This window comes from Podarcis vaucheri (assembly GCF_965113315.1).
Source record: "Podarcis vaucheri genome assembly, chromosome: 6".
In the NCBI taxonomy this organism is placed as follows: domain Eukaryota; kingdom Metazoa; phylum Chordata; class Lepidosauria; order Squamata; family Lacertidae; genus Podarcis; species Podarcis vaucheri.
In genome coordinates, this window is record NC_138764.1 from 102,921,320 (window position 1) to 102,947,465 (window position 26,146).

Here is a 26,146-nt window from a genome sequence, read left to right on the forward strand (position 1 = left end):
CAAAAAATGGTGGTGAAGTCCAATAGGCTTGACGAGTATCCTGTATGAACCAACTCTGTTCTGGGACATGCTCCAGAACGCTAGTAACACGAAAGGGTTTGCAGCACATACCCAGAGAAGGTTTGGTACGTAAAGTACTCAATGAAGGTAAAATGTCTGAACGCCAACAGGAGTTCTGAAGAAGCTAAACGTGCAAGATTTCACTCCTACCCTCCATACTAATCTCTTTTGGAAATCTCTTTTCCACTCCTGCTACTAACTGTTAGGATATTTCCGTTCCACCTTAAAAGGGAGCAGGCTTTGAGAGTCACAGAGTCTGCGTATTTCCTGTTCACAGAATGTTTATGTTTCCTATTGCTTTCGTTTTCACTCTGTGTCTGGAGACACTGATGCAGGCAGTCATGTTTTTCTTTGTTCTGACCAACGCTGAATAAAACTTGTAAATAATGCTCTCCTGCGTGCAACTTCTGCTGTGAACTATCTGCTGATAGAGTGTGCATGAGCTCTGGAATGTGGCAAGCTATTTCTAGAAACTCGTGTCGCTAATTGCTGATACTGTATCTACAGGAGATCGATGGATCGTCCGGCAGCCGGCTTGGGGGCCATGATGGACTTTGTCTCCCTGGCAGTATCCCAACACTAACAGGCCACAACCACACACAACAGCAGCAGCAGCAGTGCACCAGAGGAATTTTGCTTCTGCCACAATTAAATCCCAACTAGAAACAGAGGACAAAGACCCCCCAAGCCTTACCTTTCTGTGCTCATGGTCAATCATGACGTTGTGGGGTTTGACGTCTCTGTGCATTATCCCCATACTGTGGCAATAATCCAGGGCCTGGGGAAAAGAGGCATGTGGATCACGAACAAGAGCCTAAGAACATCAGAACAGGCCAGTGGCCCACCTAGTCCAGAATCCAGCTCTCACAGTGGCTATAACCAGATGCCCGCAGGCATCAGAGATCAGATCCCCACCTCGCCCGTTTTAACTTTATCTGTATGAAAATCCGCATGGTGCTTTGCAGCCCTAAACAGAGCCTTCCCAAAGGTCGCAGGAGCGGAATCAAACGGCAAGAGTGCCAGTTGAGTGGGGAGACACAGCCTTTTCACAAGGGAATGTCAGATGAAGAGTTCCCAAGAGCTGGTCGAAAAGGAAGGGAGCTAATTAAACCTCCCTCAAGAGGGAGTAGCACAACTTACAACACCACAAAACAGAAAAGTCTTAGGTTCCAACCAGAAATGCTTGTGCTGTAGGTGGGATGCTAAACAAGGCTGCAGAGGCTGACTTCCCACTTAAAGCCTCTCAGATTGCCACGTTACTGGAAGCTACAGTAGGTAGCTGTGCTGTGAAGCAGGAGTGGGGAACGGGTGGTCCTCCAGGCACTGTTAAATTACAACTGCCGGAAGCCCCAGTCACCATGCATGGGCAATGGTCAGGGATTATGGGAGTTGGAGTCCAACAACATGTCAATGAGCACAAGTTCCCCACGCCTGATTAACTAGGAATATTGGGAGAGGCCAAAAGCTTCAGCAGCATCTATTGCCAAGCCTGCCCTATTGCTCTATATGTAAGGCATCAACTTCCTAGCTCCAAGGCACTGGTCTTCAACTGCTGGGGGCTGGGACCTGCTAGTGGGTCATGGCCTGATCCAAGGCAGGTTTCACCTACAGGAGCACCACCACCCTGCAAATATATGGTAGAAGATTAAGAACTGGGTCCTCAAATGCATGCTTGAGTTAAAAGTGAGCCCTGGGCCTGAAAAAAGTGGAAGGGATTTCAATCAGCGTTAGAACCTCAGATATTCATCGCCAAATGGCACCTTAAACCTAGGTTATGTTCGCCACAACGGAATGCCTAGGCAGCAATGTTTTATTGCAGTGGGCTTTATTATTATTATCATCATCCATTTCATTTCTATACCGCTTTATAATTTGAAGAAAAATCTCAAAGTGGTTTACCACACATTAAAACATCGAGACAGTCCAGAATAAAACAAATTCAACCTTCAAGGATTATATTTCAGACCCTTCTCTAAGTGGCATTTTGCTTTCCCCATATTGATCTGCCTACTTAATTTATATCGCTGCACCACAGCAGAAGTACTCTAGGAAGGCAGTGTGGTGTGGAGGTTAAGAGTGTCAGACTAGGACCTGGGAGATCAGGGTTCAAATCCTCACTCAGTCATGAAGCTCACTGGATGACCTTGGAGTCGGTCGCAGCCTCTTCGCCTACCTCACACTGTCGTTGTAGGGATTAGCTGAGGAGGAGGGGTAAACCTTGCACTCCTTGGAGAAAAAGGTGGGAGGACAATGCAATGAATAAGCTCTTCTGCTTACCTGCATAAGAAATCTGGAGGGGCCAGAGGCAGATGGAGATGTCCGCTGAACAAACTGGCATCTAGAGATCTCCATGTCATCACAAATGGACCTACGCCAGTCGCAAAACGCGCCTAGCTAATTTCGAACACTGATTTCAACCATAATAAAAAAATTCCTTCCAGTAGCACCTTAAAGACCAACTAAGTTAGTTCTTGGTATGAGCTTTCGTGTGCATGCACACTTCTTCAGATACACTGAAACAGAAGTTGCCAGATCCTTCTATATAGAGAGAAGGTGGGGAGGGGTATTACTCAGAAGGGTGGTGGGAATGGGAGATTGGCAGATAGCTGAGATGAGCCTGTTGACGACTCTTAACGACTGCAATAGGTCTTACAGGAAAAGGCAAGGGGTGAGAGGGTGAAAAATGGCTAAGTCATGTATAATGAGATAAGAATCCAATGTCTTTGTTTAAACCAGGTCTCTCCACGAGAGACCAGGTCTCTCCATGCACACGAAAGCTCATACCAAGAACTAACTTAGTTGGTCTTTAAGGTGCTACTGGAAGGAATTTTTTTATTTTGACTATGGCAGACCAACACGGCTACCTATCTGTAACTGATTTCAACCATGTGCATGCCATAGGCTGCACCAGAGACCTCAAAGGGCCTGATAAGGCTCTTGGGCTTATGCTCTGCAACCCTGCTCTAATAAATCACATGCACAGTCCGCATGGCACTTGGAGCGAAGTACTGACAGCCATAGAGAACAGGCGCCAATATCCATGCTAAACATTACCAGTGCTAAATATTACTAGCACTTCTGGTAATCACGGTAATCGATCGATGGAACAAGTGACGGCTATGAGGCAAGCAGGATCTGCCTGGGCAATGTTAAGTTACGTCTGGAACACAAAGATTCCTCAGAATAACCAATGGAAGAGAGAAATCCTTCAACTCCTCAGGGCGGCTGGTTGCCATTTCTCAGCCAACCTCAAGCTTCACACACACCCCCCCCAATCCCAAACAGGAAGGGAAAAGGCAAACTCACCTTCAAGATTTCATACATGTAGAACCGGATGTCGTAGTCTGTTAACGTTTGGTATAATTGCTGTAAGACATCAACGTTAAAAAATTAAGTTTTCAAGCAACAAATTATGGGGGTTAGGGCTTTGCTTGTTTTTTCCTCACCCATTACGGGATGTGCTATGAGGAGGGTAATTCAGTATTTGGGGACATTATTGAGGCTCTGTCACACATTATGCAGAGACCAGTGCTTTTTCCCCAAGGGGTATTCAAGGGTGCACAGTACCGGCACCTCTTTTTGTTGCTGTTAAAAAGTGTGGCACTTACTGTAACAACTTCATGATGATTACCAGCACCTATCGTTCTAGAAAAAAGGCACTGGCGGAGACCAACCTGGATTGCTACCAAGTGTGCACTCAGGACAAAGCTGCAGCCAATCGTGACTCCCTAATGAGGGGACCTGTAAGTAACACATGTGCACCTGTATGCATGCACATTAACTACCTGCTTGCTGTGTTCATGTGCTCTTGGTTCTAGATCAGGGACGGCCAACTCCTAAGAGACTGAGATCTACTCACAGAATAAAAAACTGGCAGTGATCTACCCCTTGGTGGGGGGATCAGGGCAAAACTGTTGAGCTTTTTTAGGGAGGAAAATCCCTCTTTTTTTAGAGGATCAGGTGTCAAAGTTGTTGAGCTTTTTAGCTGGAGAGTGACCAACAATGGAGGGTGGGGTGAGGGGGCCGGATTCTATTTTACCAACGCTAAGGAAAGAGAGCCAGCGATCAACCACAATCTACCGAAACTTTGCAGGGATCTACCAGTAGATTGTGATCAACCTGTTACACAACCCTGGTCTAGATGAACAACAGAGTTCCTAACCTACCTCACAGGGTAGCTGGGAATATAAAAATGGAGGAAAGGAGGGGGAGAACTACCTGTGCTGCCATGAGAGGGAGAGACAGACACACAATAAAATAAATGAATGAAATGCCATGTACAAAGTGCCTTTCGTAGACTGAACATGGGGGTGTTACTGTTATCTGCTGGAATAAACAAACTTTTATCCGGTGGAAGTAATTGGCCTTGGGTAACTTGATCGCACTTTACCAAAAACGACTTACATTTTTAATTTCCTTTTCATTAAAATCAGAATTGGGAGGGACCACAAAAGGTCATTTGGGTTGAACCCTCTGCCGATAGAGGACGTTCACTATGGCAGCATCCCCCAAACCAGGCATGCATCCACCCTTAAATACTCTAAAACCCCAAAGGCTGAGTGACAAACCGTACCTTGAAGTCTGTGTTGTTTACATGTTCGAAAACCAAGGCTGGAGTCCGAGACTAGGAGAAGGAAACCAAAACAGTCAGTCATGTTGGGAACTTCCTTGCTTTATAGGCCTAATACTTATCAACACAAACATGCCCTCACGTCTCCACCATCCTCTGTAGAAGGTTTCAAGCATCTGACTAGTTGTAGTTACACCAAATGCAATAGCCCGCATTTCCACAAAATCTAGAAGGAACTGCAGGGAGGGGGAGCTTCCTCTGAGAGAAGCTAATCTGATTAAAAGGCCTGATCTGATTAAGCAATTCGAAAATAGGATTAGAGGAAAACCAGAGAGCAAACAGGGAGCGGGGCTGTGCGGAAGTAATGCTGCATCTTACGATCAATAGATGCCTGAAATGCCAGCATGTTTTATATTTCATAAAGTGCTAGGAGTTCTCCTGCTGTGTCATTACTTGGGACGACAAAAGCAGCTCATACGTGTACACAATTCTGTGCTCTTTTTAACCTGCCACCCCATTCGAGTGAAGCATTTGCTACCTCTTTCCCACAGTCAGATGGATAAACGGGGAGAGGGGAGTTTGTAATTCACAAGCTGGCTCACTCGGCAGGCTTTCTACCCACTAAAAGCACAGCCCCCCCAGAGCTCTTTCACAGCCCACATTTTCTGTGAGTGCGGACAGATTATTCAAGCAGGGGCGCATTACCTCTCCTCCCTTCCACAAAAGGGCCGCGTAACTGGAAATGCCGAGATAATACAGCTTGACTGCACACTTGCATTCCCAGCGCTGAGCACCAGACACACACACAGAGAAAGTCATCGGTGTCAGAGACACAAGCAAAGAAGCTGTTCTTTGACAATCTATCTGCCTTGTCCTACTGACATCTGAAGACGAACACCTTTCTTGGCATCCCGCCGGAAAGGAGGCGAGGAACGTGTGACGCTTCCGTTTGCTGCTGGGCCTCACGTTCCAACATCCCTGTCTATTAGCCCAAGTGGTTAGGACTCAACTGTTGAGGTCCAATGGACCTCTGGAGGGCCAAAGGCTCACAACAAAGGGTCTCAGGGCGGTTCACAACATAAAAATACAAGGTAAAAAAACACAAAATAAATAATAATAAAAATAAGAGCAAACACAACCCAATAACCCCCTTCCTCCCTCAATTTTTTTTTTTTAAAGGGCATAGGATGTAAGTTGGAACAACCAAATCCCTGGTTAAAGAGGAACGTTTTTGCCTGGCGCATAAAGGTGTATAATGAAGGTGCCAGGCGAACTTCCCTAGGGAGAACATTCCACAGATGGGGAGCCACTGCAGAGAAGGCCTGTTCTCGTGTTGCCACCCTCCACACCTCTCGAGGAGGGGGCACACAAAGGAGGGCCTCCGGTGATCATTGCAGGGTCTGGGCAGGTTCATATGATAAGAGGCAGTCCTTGAGGTACTGCGGTCCTGAGCCGCTTAAGGCGTTATAGCTCAAAAGCAGCACTTTGAATTTAGTACTCGTCCAAAGGCCCAGTCCAGTCTAGCACTCAGTTTCCAGCAAATGGCAGCTACCTCTTCTTCATCTCCAGCACCTGACACTCAAAGGCAGGCTCTCTCTGCAGAAGCAGGTCCCACTGGGCTGCTACGATGACTCCCAAACACTGATGGATCTCTCTCCCCGGAGTTTCTCCAGCCCTTTTACGAACCAACTGTCACAGCTTCCCTCTCCCCTCCGCTTACCGCGCAGTCCTGGAGCTGCTCCAGAACCTCAGAGCTACTCACCACAGGGTCTTTCACTATATCTGCAAGGGTGATGATGTTGGGGCCGCCTCGCAAGTTCTCCAAGATTTTGATTTCACGCTTGATTTTCTTCTTTTTCACAGGCTGGTGAGAGAAATGCCCGTTTACCCACGGCAACGTTTCAAGCCCAAGTGAAGCCAGTGAGAGTGCGGGGAAAGAATCCCACTGCAGCTTTGAAAGTACTGCTGCACCTGGTTTTTATTATGAGATCTTTTTAATTTTACAAAGAACAATCTAGCTGTGAGTTCCTACCCAATTTTCATTTTAAACTGCTGACTGCAACTTGGAAGCCTGTGTCGCACCTGAAAATGTGGGTTAAAGTGTGTGTGTGTGTGTGTGTGTGTGTGTGTTTATCTTATGCACACACACCATGGATTCCTATACCAGGCCAGATGAATACTTCAATCAGCTCCTATCATCTGATCCGAATGGAATGAATGAGGCAAGCCAGGAAGTTCACAAGCAGCATAAGATGACCATCTCATTCAACACCAGGAAGTTCAGTATTGAGATTACCGTCATTTCCACCTCCCACAGCTGGTAGCCCTAAATAAGGGCTTTCAAGTATTTGCCCAACGCTTTCTGAATGGCCCAGCAGCCATTGCAACATCGCATGAACCCATATACTAAGCTGGGCAGCATGTGAAGAAGAAATGCCACCTTTAATTTCAATGGCTGGGCCACAAAGAACCACGTCGTAGGGGATCTGGGCTTGTTTCTCTCAAAACTGCAGAACACGTGCACACACACCTGTTGCATAACAAAACACTTCTTAAATAAAGGGGAAACTGAAAAACAGTTTGGAATATTGCGTGGAAGGCTGAGGTTATGAAGAAAAACATGCTAAGCCCCAAGCCCTTGAGAACATCTAAAGAGACTCTTTGGATCTTGGTGAATAAGACTTAATTGCTATCCTCCAACTCGTAATTAACAAACCGTGTAATAAATACTCAGGAGCCCAAATAGTTCAAGGCTTCCCAGACTGGTACCCTCCAAATGTTTTGGACGGGAACTCCCATTAATAATAATAATAATAATAATAATAATAATAATAATAATAATAATAATAATTTATTATTTATTATTTATACCCCGCCCATCTGGCTGGGCTTCCCCAGCCACTCTGGGCGGCTTCCAAAAGAACATTAAAAGATTCCCTAAACAGGGCTGCCTTCAGATGTCTTCTAAAAGTCTGGTAGTTGTTGTTCTCTTTGACATCTGGTGGGAGGGTGTTCCACAGGGAAGGCGCCACTACCGAGAAGGCCCTCTGCCTGGTTCCCTGTAACTTGGCTTCTCGCAGGGAGGGAACTGCCAGAAGGCCCTCGGTGCTGGACCTCAGTGTCCGGGTAGAACGATGAGGGTGGAGACGCTCCTTCAGGTATACTGGGCCGAGGCCGTTTAGGGCTTTAAAGGTCAACACCAACACTTTGAATTGTGCTCGGAAACGTACTGGGAGCCAGTGTAGGTCTTTCAAGACCGGTGTTATGTGGTCTCTGCGGCCGCTCCCAGTCACCAGTCTAGCTGCCGCGTTCTGGATTAGTTGTAGTTTCCGGGTCACCTTCAAAGGTAGCCCCACGTAGAGCGCATTGCAGTAATCCAAGCGGGAGATAACCATTAGCCCCAGCCAGCGCAGCCGTTGGGTTTGGAGTCCCAAACATCTGGAAAGTTTGGAGTTCACTGAAAGCTTGCATGAAGCTTTCTGCATAAGAACATGGGATACTGACCTGCCTGCCCTGTTTGCTCATTTCTAGCTCTTTTCTGTCCTTCCCACTAAAACAGACCATCTCAGCCACTCACAAGATATTGCATGTAAACCGTAAGTGCTTGTAGCGGCTTGGCCGACCAAGTGGTGAACGTCAAACCTCTTGCCGAGGCAGCTGTCGTGTCTGGGGGAAGCTAAGCCAGGCCACCTGTTTCACCATCTGCCTTAACCTTGGTCAAAGCCTAAGCTTCATCAGAGATACGCAAGGCGACTTTATTCCATTCTTGTGCTAACAGATCATTGTGGTTACTGGCTGCCTGCAGTCAGGGCTGCCCAGGCTTGAGCACACAGACCCCAAATTTGCTGCTTGAAATGTTTTGCAATTTTAGGCCTGTGTGCCTATTTTGAGTCTGTTTGCACTACCTACTCCAATTTTATTGATCAAGCTCACACACATAGGAATATAAACTGTCAGCAATCTAAAAGGAGATTTCCTGCTCTGCTTTATCCTAAAGTTTCACGTGCATCTCCTCAAGGTTTAAATCTGTTGCTATTTATCCCATTCTCAGCACACACAGTGAGTAGCATCTCCCCCTCCCCACTCCTTCGCAGTCATTTAGCGCACACACAAACACGCCACCTTCCAGGTGGAACCCTAGAAAGCACTTGAAACCTACGAGCAGGGAGAGGAATTTTAGGATTCAGCTGCACCGTAGGCGATGTTGTGCCGTTTGCCAGATTATGTTTCAAGCAGCTTTCAGATCATGTCTAAAACTTCTCTGAGAGGCTGGAAACCACCAACTGTAGGGAAATTCCAGTCTGAAGTTGCAAGCGAAGTTCTACTAGCCAAAGAGAACAATGGCTACAGAAAGCCAACATCTGCCACTAAGAAAGCCACTCAAAACCAGATGGTGAGCATTTGCAGAGGACGAGTAAGGCCAGGGCATCATTAACATTCAGCAAGCTCATTACTGCCTCTACTTTATAGAAAGCTGGGCTTTATGCAAGCAGCTCTAAACGGCCATTTGGTGTCAACCTAAGGAGCGGAGACTTTAACAACTTGTTATTCCCCAAAGGGAGATAGAGGGGTTTTCAACTACTGTTGAAAATACTAGAGTGTTGTTGTATTTTCAGTCTCGTTGAAACATTTGCTTTGCCAGAAGCCCATCTGCTGCTTATGTTCTCTCAACTATTCTGAGCATTTTCGGAACATTTTCCAAATTAGTTCCAACTTCCCCCTGTTTCCCTTAAATCTCTCAAAACCACCCACTTAGTTTTGAAAGCCTGCACCCCTATGCACGGGAGTATTTCATTCCTTTCCCCCATGCCTTCTCAAATTAGGCTATTCTAATTCTTGTTGGTTTGTATGTTGCAGTGTTTCATTCTCTATATTATGCGTATATTCTTAATTCTGTATGCCTTTCATATATCCTATAAATGTAGAGCAGCTTTAAAATCTTATAAATTGGGCAAGGGGGTTTTCACTTCACTTCAATTTATTTATTAAATTTATATACCATCCTTCATCTGAGGATTACAGGCTGGTTTACAGTATAAAATCACATCAGTCATTCCACCATATACCCAGGGTACATCCACATGACACTTACAGAAAATGCTGGGGAATATGGGGCTGCTAATGGCGACCCACACTAATGTGTCAGGGCAGAGGCCAGTCATTAGAGTACCACCCCACCCATCACAAGACAACATTTAGAAACCTGCCCTTAACAGTCAAATGACTCAAGGTCTTGCAAACTGGCTGTAACACATCCCTCAAAAATATGAACTCTATGTCCTTTACAAGTGGCTACCCATTATCATGTGGGACACAGGTGGCACTGTGGGATAAACCACAGAGCCTAGGGCTTGCCGATCAGAAGGTTGGCGGTTCGAATCCCCGCGACGGGGTGAGCTCCCATTGCTCGGTCCCTGCTCCTGCCAACCTAGCAGTTCAAAAGCACGTCAAAGTGCAAGTTGATAAATAGGTACCACTCCAGCGGGAAGGTAAACGGTATTTCCGTGCACTGCTCTGGTTCGCCAGAAGCGGCTTAGTCATGCTGGCCACATGACCTGGAAGCTGTACACAGGCTCCCTCGGCCAGTAAAGCGAGATGAGCGCCGCAACCCCAGAGTTGGTCATGACTGGACCTAATGGTCAGGGGTCCCTTTACCCTTACCCATTATCAAGAACCAATTGGACATAATGCACAAAAATATTTCTGCTTGCAGCAGCCGCCGCCAAAGCATTAGAGGCTCACCTTCAGGATTTTAACAACTACTTTTTCATTATTTGTGATGTTGATGGCTTCAAAGACTTCACTGTATTTGCCCCGGCCCAATTTCCGGACTAGTTGGTAGTCATCTTGGTTACTGTAAAGACAAAGCCAACAAAATCCATTATGCACCACTCCAAAATCACTATTTCAAAACGTGTCGCCAGATTATTCACAAAGGTGGACACATTAGAGAATGTTTCTAGAGGTCCGCCCCCCTCACTCCCCCATAAGGACAAATTTGAAGATATTACTCTGCAGTCTCCATACAGATTGATGGTGCAAGAATAATAAAATGCTATTTTAACAACAAAGCAACTTGGAAGAGAGTCACAGCACTGGCCAGCCTAGACCAGTACCAGCTGCTCAACAATTCTCCAAAGTCTCCGGCAGATGTTCATCTCCAATTATCCTTTTAACAGAAATGCCAGGAACTTAATGTGATAAGTTTGTACCCCACCACTGAGCAACAGACTCTCCTTTGAAGAGCTAAGTAGCCCCTCTCTCTACAGATTTATTTTCCCGCCTAACAAAAGAATTCCCAGGTTCTCCTCCCCACAACAAAATGTGGGGAATAGCACTAGGTTACATCTACTGAAACAAACAGCACTTTGCAAATACAGAAGGAACCGGGGCCAATCCCCCAAACCCAACATGGGCCGTACACGGCCAGTAAACTAACGTGGGCACTTACCCCCATTCAACAACGTGCGACTCGTAATCCCAGTATTCTCGTGGTCTGTGTGTATTTACATCTGTGTAGACTCTGGCCCTGCTTGGCACAGGTCCCGACATTGTGGGCAGATTGGCAGGCCGAGCTAGCTTAAGGATCTGGTGTTCACGCCGCTTCCAATTTCAGTGCAAATCGTGGTGGTGGGCCTCAGGCAGAACTCAGAATTTTCCAACTGTGGACACAAAGCAAACTATTGTTAAAATGAGGCAACACATTGAGGCGGTTAATAAGGTAGTTTGCACGGATCCCTAGGGTGGGGTGGGGTGGGGTGGAGAATGGCACGGCTGCTTCTCCCAGGCGTGAATTCGGTCCAAATGCCAAGTAACACTTTAACTGGTTGGCAGCAAGGATCTCAACTGCTTCTCTTTTTCAGGGTGAGATCAATGCTATCACTAGTGATGTGAGGTGAGAATATTCTCCGGAGAACATTCTCGAGAATGAGAATATTCTCTGCTAGAAAATTCTCCGGAGAATATTCTCCGCAAACTGTAAATTCTAATGTAAGAACCAGTTTTACAACCCACATTAAAAAATCTAGTAAACAATAAGTCAAGCTGTGATATTGCCACTGTAAGTAATGAATAATGTTGTTGGGGTTTTTTTTTTATCCAGCTACATTACTGGGTATTGTGTCATTCACCACTGGCAGTTCTGCAATGTTAGCTACAGAAAACATTTTTTTTTAAGCTTTAAAAATGCTATTCATTTAATTTGATGAACACTTGAATTCGTATGTATTTCAACTATATGTAATAGCCTTTTTTCTATTTTTGTGTAATCTTATTCTAAGCAATTCTATACCATTGGCCATACAGTGTTATTGTTTTTACAAAAATCGCTTTAATGCTTTACACACTTTAAAGTACCTAGGCCTATACAATTATGTGTAACAGCACATGAGGTGCCTTTGATTTAAACAGTTGACGTTTCTATATGTTTATTTAGTGCCAGTCACTGGTTTTTACAGTGCCATTCAATGGTACAAGATGCCACTTACCAGAGGTTGACATACTGAAATATAATATCATATAATGATAATAAATTTAATGTTAATGGCTTCTTTTTTATATGTATGCATATAATTTTGTTTATCAAGCTGTGTTTTAGTCACCAAAACAGTTATTCAGTGTCAGAGCTATTAGAAGAACAAGATAGCCTATTACTGAATTTACTTGTTTCAAACCTTAACATGCCAATTGTATTTTTTGACTTGTCCTATAACATAGTGGGACGCGGGTGGCGCTGTGGGTTAAAGCCTCAGCGCCTAGGGCTTGCCGATCGAAAGGTCGGCAGTTCGAATCCCCGCGGTGGGGTGCGCTCCCGTCGTTCGGTCCCAGCGCCTGCCAACCTAGCAGTTCGAAAGCACCCCCGGGTGCAAATAGGTACCGCTTACCAGCGGGAAGGTAAACGGCGTTCCGTGTGCTGCGCTGGCTCGCCAGATGCAGCTTTGTCACGCTGGCCACGTGACCCGGAAGTGTCTCCGGACAGCGCTGGCCCCCGGCCAATAGATGTGAGATGGGCGCACAAACCCCAGAGTCTGTCAAGACTGGCCCGTTCGGGCAGGGGTACCTTTACCTTTACCTATAACATGTACATGTTCTAATGGAAGAATAAAATACGATTTAGGTGAGCCTAAATCATATTGTATCTGGATAGAAGCATGGTCTAGAGCAGGGGTCGGCAAGGTTTACCCGCCATGGGCTGGATCACTCCCACGGAGACCATCTGTGGGCCGGACTGGCGCAGCGTGATGCCGGAAATTGCTTCTGCGCATGCCCAGATGCCGAAAATCGTGGCTGTGCAGAAGCGATTTTTGGTGTCTGGGCAGACGCGATTTCCATTATCTGCGCGTGCACAGATGCAATTTCCGGTGCCACTCGGTGAGTCCCCGTGCCGTGCCAGTTTAATGCAAGGCGTGGGGGACTCGCCGAGCAGGCGGCTCGGTTCAGGGGCAGACTGTGGGCCGGTAAAGCAGTCTTCGTGGGCCGCACGTTGCCGACCCCTGGTCTAGAGAGTCATACCTAAAAACAACACCCTAAAACAATGCGATTATAATACATACGTTGCTCACAGACATGACACACTTCCATGGAAGCCTTGCAATAAGCATTTGCTGAATGTCCAAGCCTTCCTTCCACAACAACTATTTCTGGCATTCAAATCGGTTTTCTAGAGGTAGCGGATCATTCTACATGGACATCGGTCTGCTGGCGATTTACATGTTCACTGTGTCTGGGGCATTTCATACAAACGCTGCTTTTCATGTTTCCCCAAACACACAAAAGCATCCCTCCCAAGAGAGGCAAAGGAGTTTCCGCATGTTCAGCACGGTGCAGCAGCCCTGAATCTCTTACCGTTCAGATTCACTGGATGGCCCTGGGATCCAGAAATATGTGTGAGAGAAAAGCTTCTCCCTTGTTCACTTTCTGCACATCAAGCATTAATTGTATACAACTCTAGCATGTCCCCCTTATCTCCTCCCCCCCCCCAAACTAAATAGCTCCGAACAAGGGAGTTGTTTCAGCCATGTGATCACTGGGCTGCCATTTTCTTAGTTCTACAATATCCTTCTAGTAGCAACCAGAACTCTACAGAGTATTCAAAGTGTTGGTGCCCCACAGATTTGCAGAAACCTGCTTCAGTGCTGGCAATTTTATTTTCGATTCCTTTCCTGGTGATTCCTAGCATGGAATTGCCTTTTTCAAAACTGGGTCAGCCTCTTAAACTGAATAATGTGCCATGACCTTAGCATCCCTCTTCTGGTGTGCCATCACCAATCCCTCCCCCAAATATTAGCATATTGAGATGGGTACTCTACTAATGATCCACATTAGAAGCAGTAGCATGTGGTCTTCTCTTTCTATGGTACAGGCGAAATTACTTTGCTCGATTCTTCCCAAAGAGAAGGGAGGCCACTTTGCACTGGGATCTGTAGACACTTAAAAGCAGCAAGAATTCGTATTGTGTCCTTCGCTTTGCAGCATCTCCAAAGCACAGCATGGCTCAAGCATGAATGTGCTCGAAAGCGAAAGGACGACTGCTGCTGCAACAGTGGTCGCGAATCCTGGTGCACAGAGGGAAGATGACCCCAATCCTGCCCAAAGACCTCTGGAACTCAGGAAAGCAGAAGGGCTGTTCACTCTCCCGTCTAGACAAAAGCAAGTTTCCCCTCTGAGATTGCTACAACACACAACAAACTCAGGAGAGGGGATCTCGCACATCATGCTTTCATCAGGCAGCCAGTTGTGAGCACATAACTCACAGTCACCAAAGGAAGCTTGGTGGCTAGCTTTTCAAACCTACGCATTCGTTTCAATGGATTCAAAGGCAGCCCTTGCCATTAAAAAAAATCTCCCCCCTGGTTTCTTAGGGTAAAGATCCACTTCTGAAACAAACACACAAAGGGTTGCAGTGTAAGTCTTGTGAAAGCTTCAGGCAATTCCTAGACTCAAGGTCTTAACTCCAGAAATTGTCACATGAAATTATTGCGGGTTTTTTTATTATTTAACTTTATATACCATCCTTCATCCTTTTCCCAGTAGTGATGTATGGAAGTGAGAGCTGGACCATAAAGAAGGCTGATCGCAGAAGAATTGATGCTTTTGAATTATGGTGCTGGAGGAGACTCTTGACAGTCCCATGGACTGCAAGAAGATCAAACCAATCCATTCTTAAGGAAATCAGCCCTGAGTGCTCACTGGAAGGACAGATTGTGAAGCTGAGGCTCCGCTACTTGGCCACCTCGTGAGAAGAGAAGACTCCCTGGAAAAGACCCTGATGTTGGGAAAGATGGAGGGCACAAGGAGAAGGGGACGATAGATGACGAGATGGTTGGATAGTGTTCTCGAAGCTACCAGCATGAGTTTGACCAAACTGAGGGGGGCAGTAGAAGACAGAAATTCCTGGCGTGCGCTGGTCCAGGGGGTCACAAAGAGTCGGACACGACTAAACGACTAAACAACAACAACCATCCTACATCCAGAAATCCCAGGGCAGTTTACAATATAAAAACCTAAAAATATCGCACCATAATATCCAACAAAAACAATACCCAGATACACCTGACAGACTTGCTGGAAGGGGTGGGGAGAGGAGATTCCTTTTCCAGCTATGAACACTCAAAAGATTTCACTATCAGAGAAGAATTCTAAAGCTCCATCCATATTGGCTCTATCTACAAAGAGGAAAGAATGTTGGTCTGTGGAAGAAAGAGGGTGAATCACGCTACTTAAAGAAACGAAAGCTCTACCGTGGAATCTTTTTCGTCATGTCATGTGACTGAAAGCAGACATATGGTACACAAGCAAAGATGTTTGCTGAGCATTCCTTCCTTTGTATCTCCCAGCGATGGCAACCACCCAAGTATAACACTCCCTACCCCATGAGAGGATAAAGACACACATTTAACCACTAGCACAGGCCTATGGAGACAGCGTGTAATTCTGCAAAGGTTTGACCCCACATGATCCCAGGGAATGTTCCCCTTTTAAGCTGAGGGGTGGTGTCCTCTTCTTGCATGGTCCTTATGAGAGTTAATGTAGCATAATGGCAATGGGACTGAGAGCCAAACTACACATTATGTTAAATGAGCATTTGCATGGTGTGGTTTTTTCTTCTTCAAAAAACTGCAATTGCAGCTTCCCGCCAGGGGAAAATAGCCACTTTAGAGAACGGGTGATTTTAATTTTCCCCCTCACACCTGTGGTCCTGATTTGGGTTAGAGACCACCGTGGTAATTTTTCAAAAGGCACATACATACAAATACACATTTAATGTATCATTTGGCTCTGAACTACAAATCTGAAGTATGGAACCCCTAACTGCCCTTCGAAGTTGTAAATATAGCATCACACTAGGTTTGCTACACGTGATCTGAACCTCCCACTTCTCCATTGTAATTACAATATTAAGAGCCACACTCCACACAAACAGCAACAACTTCTCTAATTGCTGATGCAATCTAAATCAAGAAATGCGTAATAGCAGCATTTATACGCTTTTCATCATTCCGTGTGCCTCATGTGCATTATATTGTCATTCTGATAGCAACACAGCAAGTTGGGTCAGTTTTAGGGTGGTTGCGGATGGGAGATATTGCTGCCAGGAAGGATCTGAGCACCGTTCATCTCCAAAGTTCTCCCCTGGTTCAGATCGTAATTCATTCCAGCACTCTGAACTTGGCAAAAGCAGGAACATACAGTAATGCTGAGAAATGCATTCCCTGCCCCCCAAGGGTGCGCTGTTTGTTAGTTTGGATAACAGACTCCCTGGACAGTACACGTCTCAGGGTTCCTTCGCAATGTTCAAGATGCCAAGGAGGGAGAGCAACCTCACTCCAGCGAGACTCCCTGCCAGTGTCAGGTTAACTGGTGTTCCCCTGGAGGTAATGAGTTTGTTTTGATTTTCTGCCCTTTATCTCCTACTTTCTTTCTTTCTCCCTCTCTCTCTCAAAGGCTGTGGGCAATTTGATCCCAAACCAATCCTGCCGACAAACATCTGCTATTTACTCTAGCAAAACAAACAGGCCAAACTCGATTAAAAGTTTAACAAATTCCCAGCTCCAGAAGCAACATGGCCTGGGCACCCAATTAAGGCCAATAAATTGGAAAATGTTTCTCCTTGCCAAACGTGAGAGAGTCGCAGTCACCGTTTAAATCTGCAATGATGATAACTAACTGGACACAGAAAATAGCACCCTAAACTCATTCTGTGATATAATTTTGTAAGTTTTAAGCTGCATATGGATTTACAAACCGACACAAGAACCTTGAAGGATGCTTGTTGGCATTGTTCTTCTTTCAGGACTGGTGTTACATACTTGTATGAGGCCACTCTTGACTACAGCCTAGCTAGAGTTTTGCGCTAGATGAGGTTTCCAAGCCAGTTTCACAGGCAGCCCAACGTAAAGCCCATTACAACAATCCAATTCAAGGCAGTGTTAGAAACTCAGATATATACTATAAGCTAGGCACCAAATGGCTCCTTAAACCAAGGTTACAGTCGCCAAAACAAAATACCTAGTTGCCATTTTGGTGCCAGACGGCTCGAAGATCGTATTTTTCAACACAACTTTTTGCTTCCTGAAATTCATTCTGACGGTGCAGATAAAATATAACGGCTAGAATTCTACAGGATGTGTTGCTAATGTGTGAAAACAGTCAAGATCCAGGGTCCCCAGGCGCACACCTCCAAATGGTGGAGACGTTAGGTACCATCCTGGCACCTGGGCACCTTCGCTTGGTCGCTAGTGGCTGATAAGTCAGGTGCAAAATGTGCCTGGCGAATTTTGAACGCTGATTCCAGGTTACCAGTGCTTGGACCACAGCGGCAAAGCTCTTATTGCTCAGGAATATTTGCAGCCGGTAAAAGAAATTTTTAGTAGCAAAAGCCTCTTAAGCCTCCAAGGTGAGTGCTGGTTTTAGGAGCACCACCAGACTATACACCTGTTCTTTAATAGTGAGTGCAATCCCCCAAGCCCCAGAATAAGCAATTTACTCAGTTCTCAGCTGGGAACTACTCATGTATTTATTTGTTCCATAATAATTATACACCGCTCTATTGCAAAACAAGCAAACAAACAAACAAACCACCTCAAAGTGGTTTACAAAAACACACACACAAGAAAAATCGAGAAACACGACAGCCATACTTTAAAACATACAAAAGTTAAAATACTGAAACAGATAAATATTGCCTCAACTTTCTAATAATCTGGGTAGACTTGTCTAAACATGAATGTTTCCAGCAGGCGCTGAAAAAAGTACAGTGAAGGCCCCTGCCCGATATCAATAGGCGAAGAGTTCCAAAGTGCAGGTGCTGCCACACTGAACTGTCGAGTTCTTGCAAATGAAGAATGGTAGATTGGCCAATTCTGCCAATCAGTGTGGTCATCCAGAGGACCTGTATCTTATCAGAATTAATTCAACTTATTGGCCCTCATCCAGCCCACCACTGTATCTGGAAAACACTGGCCTGCAAGCGCTCCAGTTGGAGAACAGCCTTTACCAAAGGTGTCATGGACTTTGAAGACACTCGAACTTAGAACGCAAGGGAGAAGCGTGCTAAGAGGAAGGCATGCTTGGTGAATCCACACTGTGATCAACTCCTGCCCGGAAACCAATGTCCCAACTGTGGAAGGATGTGTGGATCCAGAACTGGCCTCCACAGTCACTTACGGACTCATTGTTAAGACCATGTTCATTGAAGACAATCTTACTCAGCTACGAGTGATCACCAAAGAAGAAGAAGAATATCCAGGCATCTGTCCAGGACTTGCAAAATTTCAGCAAACACTGTTGGGTAAGGGCCCTGCCTCTGTTTTTTGACTTGATGTAGTCCAGAGTAGTAATTATTGTCCTCTACGCGCAATACAAGGGTAACCTAGATTGTTATGGAGCTGCATTTGCACCATCCTTTGAAGACAGCACAAGAGCTAAGAAACACCTGCAGAGCATCTCTTGCCAGCAAGGAAAACATCTGGATGACTCAGCAGCTCTACAGAACATGGAATCTTTGCTATCTCTCCGAATTAATTGCTCTACCAGTACAACTGTACTCAGATATGTTAATTTCTGCTCTCCATCCCAATCCTTGCTAGCAAGAGTGGAAAGCGAAGGGGGTAGTTGTATCATCAGAACAGGGCCTGGATCTTAGAACTGAGTGGGGGGGGGCGGAGAGACCACTATGTAATTTCCCATCTAATATTTTGCCAAGCCCAATTCCAAGTCAGGCCAAATGGAGTTTGCAATCACTAATTATCACCGGCCTTGGGAGAGGCCACCACCTATTTCTCCAGAATCACTGAGCTCATCTGCAGTCATCTACTCTCTTTGTATTAGCAGCAGACTCTACCAAAAGCTTGGAAATTTGTTCAGCACTCAGATAATAAATATTTATGACCAAACATGAACATTTATTTCCCGTTTAATGGGGGAAACGCTGCTCTGCTTACTAACTACTTGTTTCTACAAGAACCTGGGCATTTCGGCCGGCCGGCAAATTGCCTTGCTCTGCTTCTGTAAATAGACAGAGAGGGATGAATAGAAATCCATGTTTTGAAATAAAGGTACAATATACGTGTGTGTGTGAGCAGCCTGCTTGGAATGTCACATTAAACTGTAGTCTATTAACCCTGCTTTAATGTGAATGAGTAGCAGGTTGCTGCAACTAAAGGCTCTTCGTTCTTCCCCGTTCCTGGCAAAGTGTGTTCTTGGCTTATTGCTTGTTTGGAGGAAACAAACCATAAGCTCAGGTTCAGATCAGACTTGTTACCCACAAGTGTGAGGCAGTGAGGAATGAAGAACCCTCTGTTTCTGCACAAGCACACTGCTCATGCACACTAAACCATAGTTTGTTTTCGCTGGGTGGTACCCCAACTAACACGTTTCATCAGAGTAAGGATTTGCACTTGTGCAACAGAACTTCCTCCCCTGTAAGCCCCCAAAATCGGTTTTGGGGGAAGGAGCAGGTTTTCCAAACCCTCCGGGGCAAAGTGGGAGGCATTCCATAGTGCATGTAGAAATATTTGGGCTGGTGGAACAAGTAAGTTGGATAGTGCCCACTGTGTTTGAATGTAATGCGTGAACCAGGTCCCTCTCTCTTTTTGTGCAATTAACCTCTCTAGCTGGATTAGCGATGGGGAACCTCTTTCAGCTTGAAAGACAACATTCAGAGGCTGGGGCCAGAGGCAAAACTGGGAGGAGCAAAGAAGGCAAATTTTGCCTTTGTACACTGGACCAATTTCGACACATGTATCCTCTCTGCCCTCCATCCGAGGAAGCAAGAGGCAATACCGCAGCTCAAGCACACATTGCAGGTAGATGAAAACACACCAGGAGGATGCAAAACAGGGCCCAGAAGTGGGTGTGGCTAGGGAAGAGTCCAAAGGGTTTAGCAGGGTTTCCCAAACTTAGGCCTCCAGCTGTTATTGGACTACAACTCCCATCATCCCTGACCACTCTTGCTAGCTAGGGATGGTGGGAGTTGTAGTCCAAAAACAGCTGGAGAATCAAGTTTGGGAAACACTGGCTTAGGTCATTGCCCGAAATTAGGCCCTGCAAATCAGATACACTAATATAGCTTGACATAAATCATGGGCATGTGAATGTTATGTTATCCTATAGTAAGCGTGCTGTGCACCATTTTTTAAATTAGTAAAAATATTGTGTGTTATTGAATGATATAGTTAATGCCCTTCTAGGTACAATAAGAATGTTTTAAGGATATCGTGCAATAAATATGTCCTTTTCTTATTGAGCATCTGGAAGTACAAGCTTGACTTAAAACTGTCCTTTATTTAAATCAATCCATTATGTCAGTCAAAGGATGGCTTTGAATAGATGAAGCACAGAAACCTTTTCTGTAAAGAATATAATATGAATAATAACAATAATTTTATTATTTATACCCCGCCCATCTGGCTGGGTTTCCCCAGCCACACTGGGCGGCTTCCAGCATATATCAAAACATAAGATCAATTCAAAGCAAACCTTGAAAGGCTAATATATTTCAGTTTGGGGCCAATAAAGTCACTACACAAAAAACGAAAGACACAACCCAATCCATGTATTTTCAGATGCTAAAATTTAAATTGTAATGCAACCTGGAAAGAAACTGTTCTGCACAGCTTCTCTTAAAAGTTCCCGGGCTGTGTGAAGTTACAGTTGCAAGCAAAACATTTCTAGATCATGAGACTCTCCAATCCAGGCCAACTGCATCTGAACTTTGGACCCAACAGCTTCCACTTAGGCAGCTGAAATGAAATACTCACGTTCCGTAAATATTAAAATGGCTGAGAGGCTGAAAAAGTTGTCAAAACCTTCCAGTGCTTGGGAACCCCAATTTTCTGACACCAACACCATTTGGATATTTACTCCAATTCCACTCGGCACTGCTTCTACAGTAATAATAATGACTTCTGAACCAAGAAAAACCAAATTCTATGACCAGTATAAGTTCAGCAATTTTGCAATTGTTTGACTATTTTGCAAAATTTATCCTTATTGCATTATGTCCCTCCCCCGCCCCCGCTTTCCTCCAAGCTGCTCATGTCAGGGCACATCTATTACATCATCTTCAAATCCCCCATTTCCTTCCATAAGGGATCAAAGGGCAGCTGGCAACATAAAACAATACAGCTTTCATAAAAGCATTTAAAATATCAAAAAAGCGGTAGCTAATAATGCCACTCTGGAGCCTAAGCCCAATTAAGCCCCAAACATATAAATGAGTCAAGATTTCGCCTAAAAGGGGGGTCAAAGCTGGTTCTTCCTCCCTTTTATCTTCCCAATAACCCTGTGAGGTAGGCTGGGCAGGAACAACAATGCAAGCAACTGAAGAGCTGAGCCCTTGGGGTCCCTTCTAAGTCTACAATTCCCTGATTCTATGGAAATCCTGCTCAGAGGCTTTGCCCACATGCTGTCAAGGCCAGTTCCGCAACTATTAGACCGAAAACTTTTGTGATGTGCAGAACAGGAGACTAAAGCGAGAGATCAGAATGCCAAAGTTCCCCTGCCGCCAAGGGTAAGTGTGCCTCAGTTACACTGAAACGCAAACAATTGCCTCTTCCTTTGCTGCCATCGCCCTCAACCTGCCATTTGCTGGTGAAAAGAAAACCCCTTCCCGATGTTTCTTCACATTCTTTGCTAAGAGAGTTGGCCTTGGGGGCTTACCCATTTCCAAATCTCACGCGGCTTTCAGGATGGCGCACTCGTACCGGTCTTGCAAACTCAGAACAGTCGTCACACAGAGAAGCATCCCTGAAGGAGCGTCTCCACGCCCATCGTTCAACACGGACACTGAGGTCCAGCACTGAGGGCCTTCTGGCGGTTCCCTCACTGTGAGAAGTGAAGCTACAGGGAACCAGGCAGAGGGCCTTCTCGGTAGTGGTACCTACCCTGTGGAATGCCCTCCCATCAGATGTCAAGGAAATAAACAACTACCTGACGTTTAGAAGACAACTTAATGCAGCCCTGTTTAGGGAAGTTTTTAATGACTGGTGTTTTAATGCGTCTTTAATCTTTTGTTGGAAGCCGCCCAGAGTGGCTGGGGAAACCCAGCCAGATGGGCAGGGTATAAGTAATAAATTATTATTATTATTATTATTATTATTATTATTATTATTATCCCATTCCCTCCTTTTTACTCTGGCCACAAATTTAGAAATTAAATGTTTATTCCCTTTCTTGTCCATTGCTCCACCACATTACTTTTTTAATTTCAAGGGAGCAAAATCATAAAACTGAAGAGAAGGGAGGCATTCACAGCTCCCACTCCATATCTGAAGCACTCATGACAGAACAGCTACTGGCAAATCTTGAAATCCTCTGGACCAGGAGATATCACTGTGTTCTCCACCCTAACCACACCCTCCCCATTTGTTTGCAGATAACTCTAGCTAGGGCACATCATGCGCCACAGCTTGCCTTAGCTTTTGAGGGGTATCTACATGGTGACAACAGTTAAGTGCTATGCCCCCCACCTGACCTCGGGACAGATCCATACTGAATATTTACACCCATGGAAACAGCAGGGGTTGGGGAGGGAGAATGTGATCCTTCTCACACAGGGCAAACTCTGCAGGAGGGAGATAGCTGGAGATAAGACTGTATAAATTGCACAGTAAAGCATTCCCAGTGAAGAAACTCTTCTGGCCCCCCGTTAGCAACTCTACTGACGCCATCACAGCGCTTGAAGAGTTGTGCCTCGGTGATGGACTACATGGAATTGGCAGAAATGACCGGCAGAATCCGTGACCAGGGAGAAGAGTCGGTGGAAGAAGACTGGAAGAAATTTAAAGACTACTTGCAGAAATACTGTAAAATTAAGGAATGTTAAAATGATGTTGGATGGAAAATAAGTGGTATTGGTAAAAAGATTATCAAGAATATGTAAATATGGATTGACAATGGTTATAAACACATGGTTATAATAGGTTAAGATACTGAGTAAAGATAAATGACAGAGGGTAAGGATTTGCTGAATTAAATATCTGAACTGGAATATAAAAAGGGAGGTGTGAGGAGGTCAGGAAACTAGTAAATGAAGTATAAGATATGAAATTACTGATCTTTTTCTTTTTTATTTTTCTTCCTTTTGTTAACTTTTCTATTTTGTATTTTTCATGTGTTCTGTTTTTGTACTTTTGTAGGTTTTTTTTTCTTTGTTAAGGTTATTCTTTGTTCTTATTTGTTAAGTCTAAACTTTGAAACTTTTTAATGTTTGTAAAATCTCAATAAATATTATTTTTTTTTAAAAAAGAAGAGTTGTGCCTCGGAGCCAGTCTTTTACTCACTGACTGCTGTCAATGAGGCTTCTCTAGCTGACCCAGGGGAGGAGGGAACATAAAAGCCTGCTGGATCAGGCCAATGGCCCACCCAGTCCAGGATCCTGTTCTCACAGTGGCCGAACCAGATGCCTGCAGGAAGCCTACAAGAAAAATTTGAGCACAAGAGCTCTCGGCCCTCCTGCAGGTTCCAGCAACTGGTATTCAGAAGTATTGCTGCGTCCAACTGTGGAGGCACAGCAGAGCCATCATACCTAGCAGCCTTCAATAGCCCTCTCCTCCATGAATCTGTCCGCTCCTCTGTTGAAGCCAGAAAAGAATCTTTGCCTTTCAGCTTCTCCTCTTAGAACACACAGCTGTTAGGCTTGTTCTCTCCAGCCTAATATTTGTGGAGTCAATGTTTTATGGGAGAGGTGCAGCACGATATCCAAGCACCCCCAAATCAAACCAAGGATTCTCCTAAGACAGAGGTCGGCAACCTAAGGCCCATGGGCCAGAAGCAGCCCATGAGGGTTGCTTAACTGGCCCATGAGCCACCCCCAAACCGAGCCGCCCATTCGGCGAGTCCCCGTGCGCTGTGCTAAACCAGCGCAGCGTGGCATGGGGACCCTCTTCTGCGGCTCCAGAAATCGCTTCTGCGCATACCCAGACGTCAAAAATCGTGTCTGCGCATGTCCGCGGTGCTGGAAATTGCTTCTGCGCATGTCCAGCCACCGAAAATCGCTTCTGCACAGGCGCAATTTCCAGTGTCTGGGCATGCGCAGAAGCATTTGCCAGTGCCGCGGACATGCGCAGACATGATTTCCGGCATCGCGCTGCACTGGCCTGGCCCACGGAGGATCTCCGCGAGAGTGATCCAGCCCCTGCCCGGTAAGCCTTGCCGATCCCTGTCCTAAGAGATCACAGTGAATGACTATCCTGCTTTCCAGCTCTCTACTGACCAATCCTTCCCTTCCTTTATACACCATCACCAGTTCTCTAAAGTTCTTTTGTGTAGGATTTGCCTTTCAAGCCGAGCTCTTACTGAGATGGCTCCCAGCCCTGAGCAAGGCAGCCAACACTGCTACCCAAGGCTTCACAGCTTCTCTTTCCTCAAATGCCGGCCTGAGCCGCTGCTGTGCTGCTCCTCACCCCCATTTCTTCCTCCTTCCAGTCAGACACCTGGCCTTTTCCTCCCCTCAGCCTTAACATGCAACTGCCAAAGCAGATTGGAAGGGCGGAAGAAGAACAATTTCCCTGTCCCTCTGGCTCAGAATGAACTCCAGGGGGTTCCTTTTAATGCTATGTTTGACCCTCTTGTCCCAACCCCAAGTTGGCTCAGGGAAAGGGAAAAACAAGTCTCCTGGTAAGTACTGTGCCAGCCTTGGTAGCCAGCGCCAGGGGCTTCGCTCTAATGCTACTAAGCTGGAAAATTCAGCTGATGAAATAACTCTCCCGTGATTTCCCAGCAATATAGCAATTTCTTCATTGAACCTTTCATTCTAAATCTTGTAGCATTACCCTGAGTGAGCCAATATCCTGAGCAGGAAACCAAGGCTGAAGAAATATTCAGAATTCCTAGGTAGCAGCATCAAAGTTTTAGTCACCCAAACAAACAGGATTTTCCCAGTACTTAAAAGAGAAACCGGTGCTCAATCAGCTCATTTTCAAAATTAAGCACAACCGCTTTAGCAGCCTGGCGCTGGAAACAGAGTGAAATGTACAATCTGGAAACCTCCTCTCTCTGCCGTGCTAGTGCAAACAAGCCCAGGGCCTGAAACAAAGTCAGAGTATTAGCATATTGGCAAGTAGGATTCCTGCGAGGCCGCAACTGCCTGGAAGCCTGGGAGCTGGGTGGTGCTGATGAAACTGGATAACCTCTGGAGAGTAGGACATTGCCACATTTGAAAGCACCTGCTGACCCTGGAACATCCCAGAAAGGCTGTGCTCCCAAACAGAGAAGAGAGAAAAGTTGTTCCTTGGGAAGATATCCTAATATCGCTCCCTCACAGCTCCATCTAAAAGCATCCTTGTTGTTTTTAAAAAAGTCCACAAAACTTACTAACCTGCCAGCATCTGTGCTAGCCTGCCGGGGGCTGGCAGAGGCAGAAACAGAGAGCTCTGATTCTCCTGCAACAACCTTCAGCGTTCCTACACAGTTGCAAACAAGGGAGTTTCTCTCCTCTAACAGTTCACGTGCTTCTAAGGGGAGGGACAGAGTACTTGATTCCTCCTTTTCCTTCACTCAACATGCATGCAATTCCTTGTTGCCCATGGCTGTGAGACTAACGCTTAAACACAAGGCTTTGCCCTGACTTGAGGAAAGCTTCCTGCAGCACAGTTAAGCAGGGTTTTCTCCCCAAACTCACCCGATGAATTGATTCTTGTGTCTGGCCTGGAGAGTCAAGCCTAAAGGTACACTGGCAGGAACTAGAAATGAGTGGACTGCGTCGTGTAGGTTTTATGGAAAGGAAAGGCACGACCCAGCTAAGGGGGCATTTTGCACCTGGCTACTGGCCACTTGTGATCAAGATGCCTGGATTAAAGGATGGCACCTAACATCTCTACCACCGGGAGGTGCATGCTTGGGGATCCTTGACTGTTTTCACACCCTATCAACACATCCTGCAGAATTCTGTTACACTGTATTTACTCAAATCTAATGTGCACCTTTTTGGGCCAAATTACAGTGGTGCCTCGCAAGACGAAATTAATTCGTTCTGCAAGTCTCTTCGTCTTGCGAGTTTTTCATCTTGCGATGCAC

At 45.6% G+C, this 26,146-nt stretch overlaps 1 protein-coding gene across 1 annotated transcript in view; it reads right to left on the bottom strand.

The window, feature by feature from the left end:
* CSNK2A1 (casein kinase 2 alpha 1) overlaps positions 1-26,146 on the bottom strand; it is a 46,104-nt gene that overhangs the window by 10,987 nt on the left and 8,971 nt on the right. The window contains exons 2-7 of the mRNA XM_082226337.1: positions 11,082-11,292; positions 10,373-10,484; positions 6,393-6,494; positions 4,634-4,684; positions 3,367-3,426; positions 755-838 (exon numbers count right to left, since the gene is read on the bottom strand). Coding sequence (XP_082082463.1) covers positions 755-838; positions 3,367-3,426; positions 4,634-4,684; positions 6,393-6,494; positions 10,373-10,484; positions 11,082-11,182 — 510 coding nt within the window. The 5' untranslated portion in view covers positions 11,183-11,292. The remainder of the gene's footprint in view (positions 1-754; positions 839-3,366; positions 3,427-4,633; positions 4,685-6,392; positions 6,495-10,372; positions 10,485-11,081; positions 11,293-26,146) is intronic.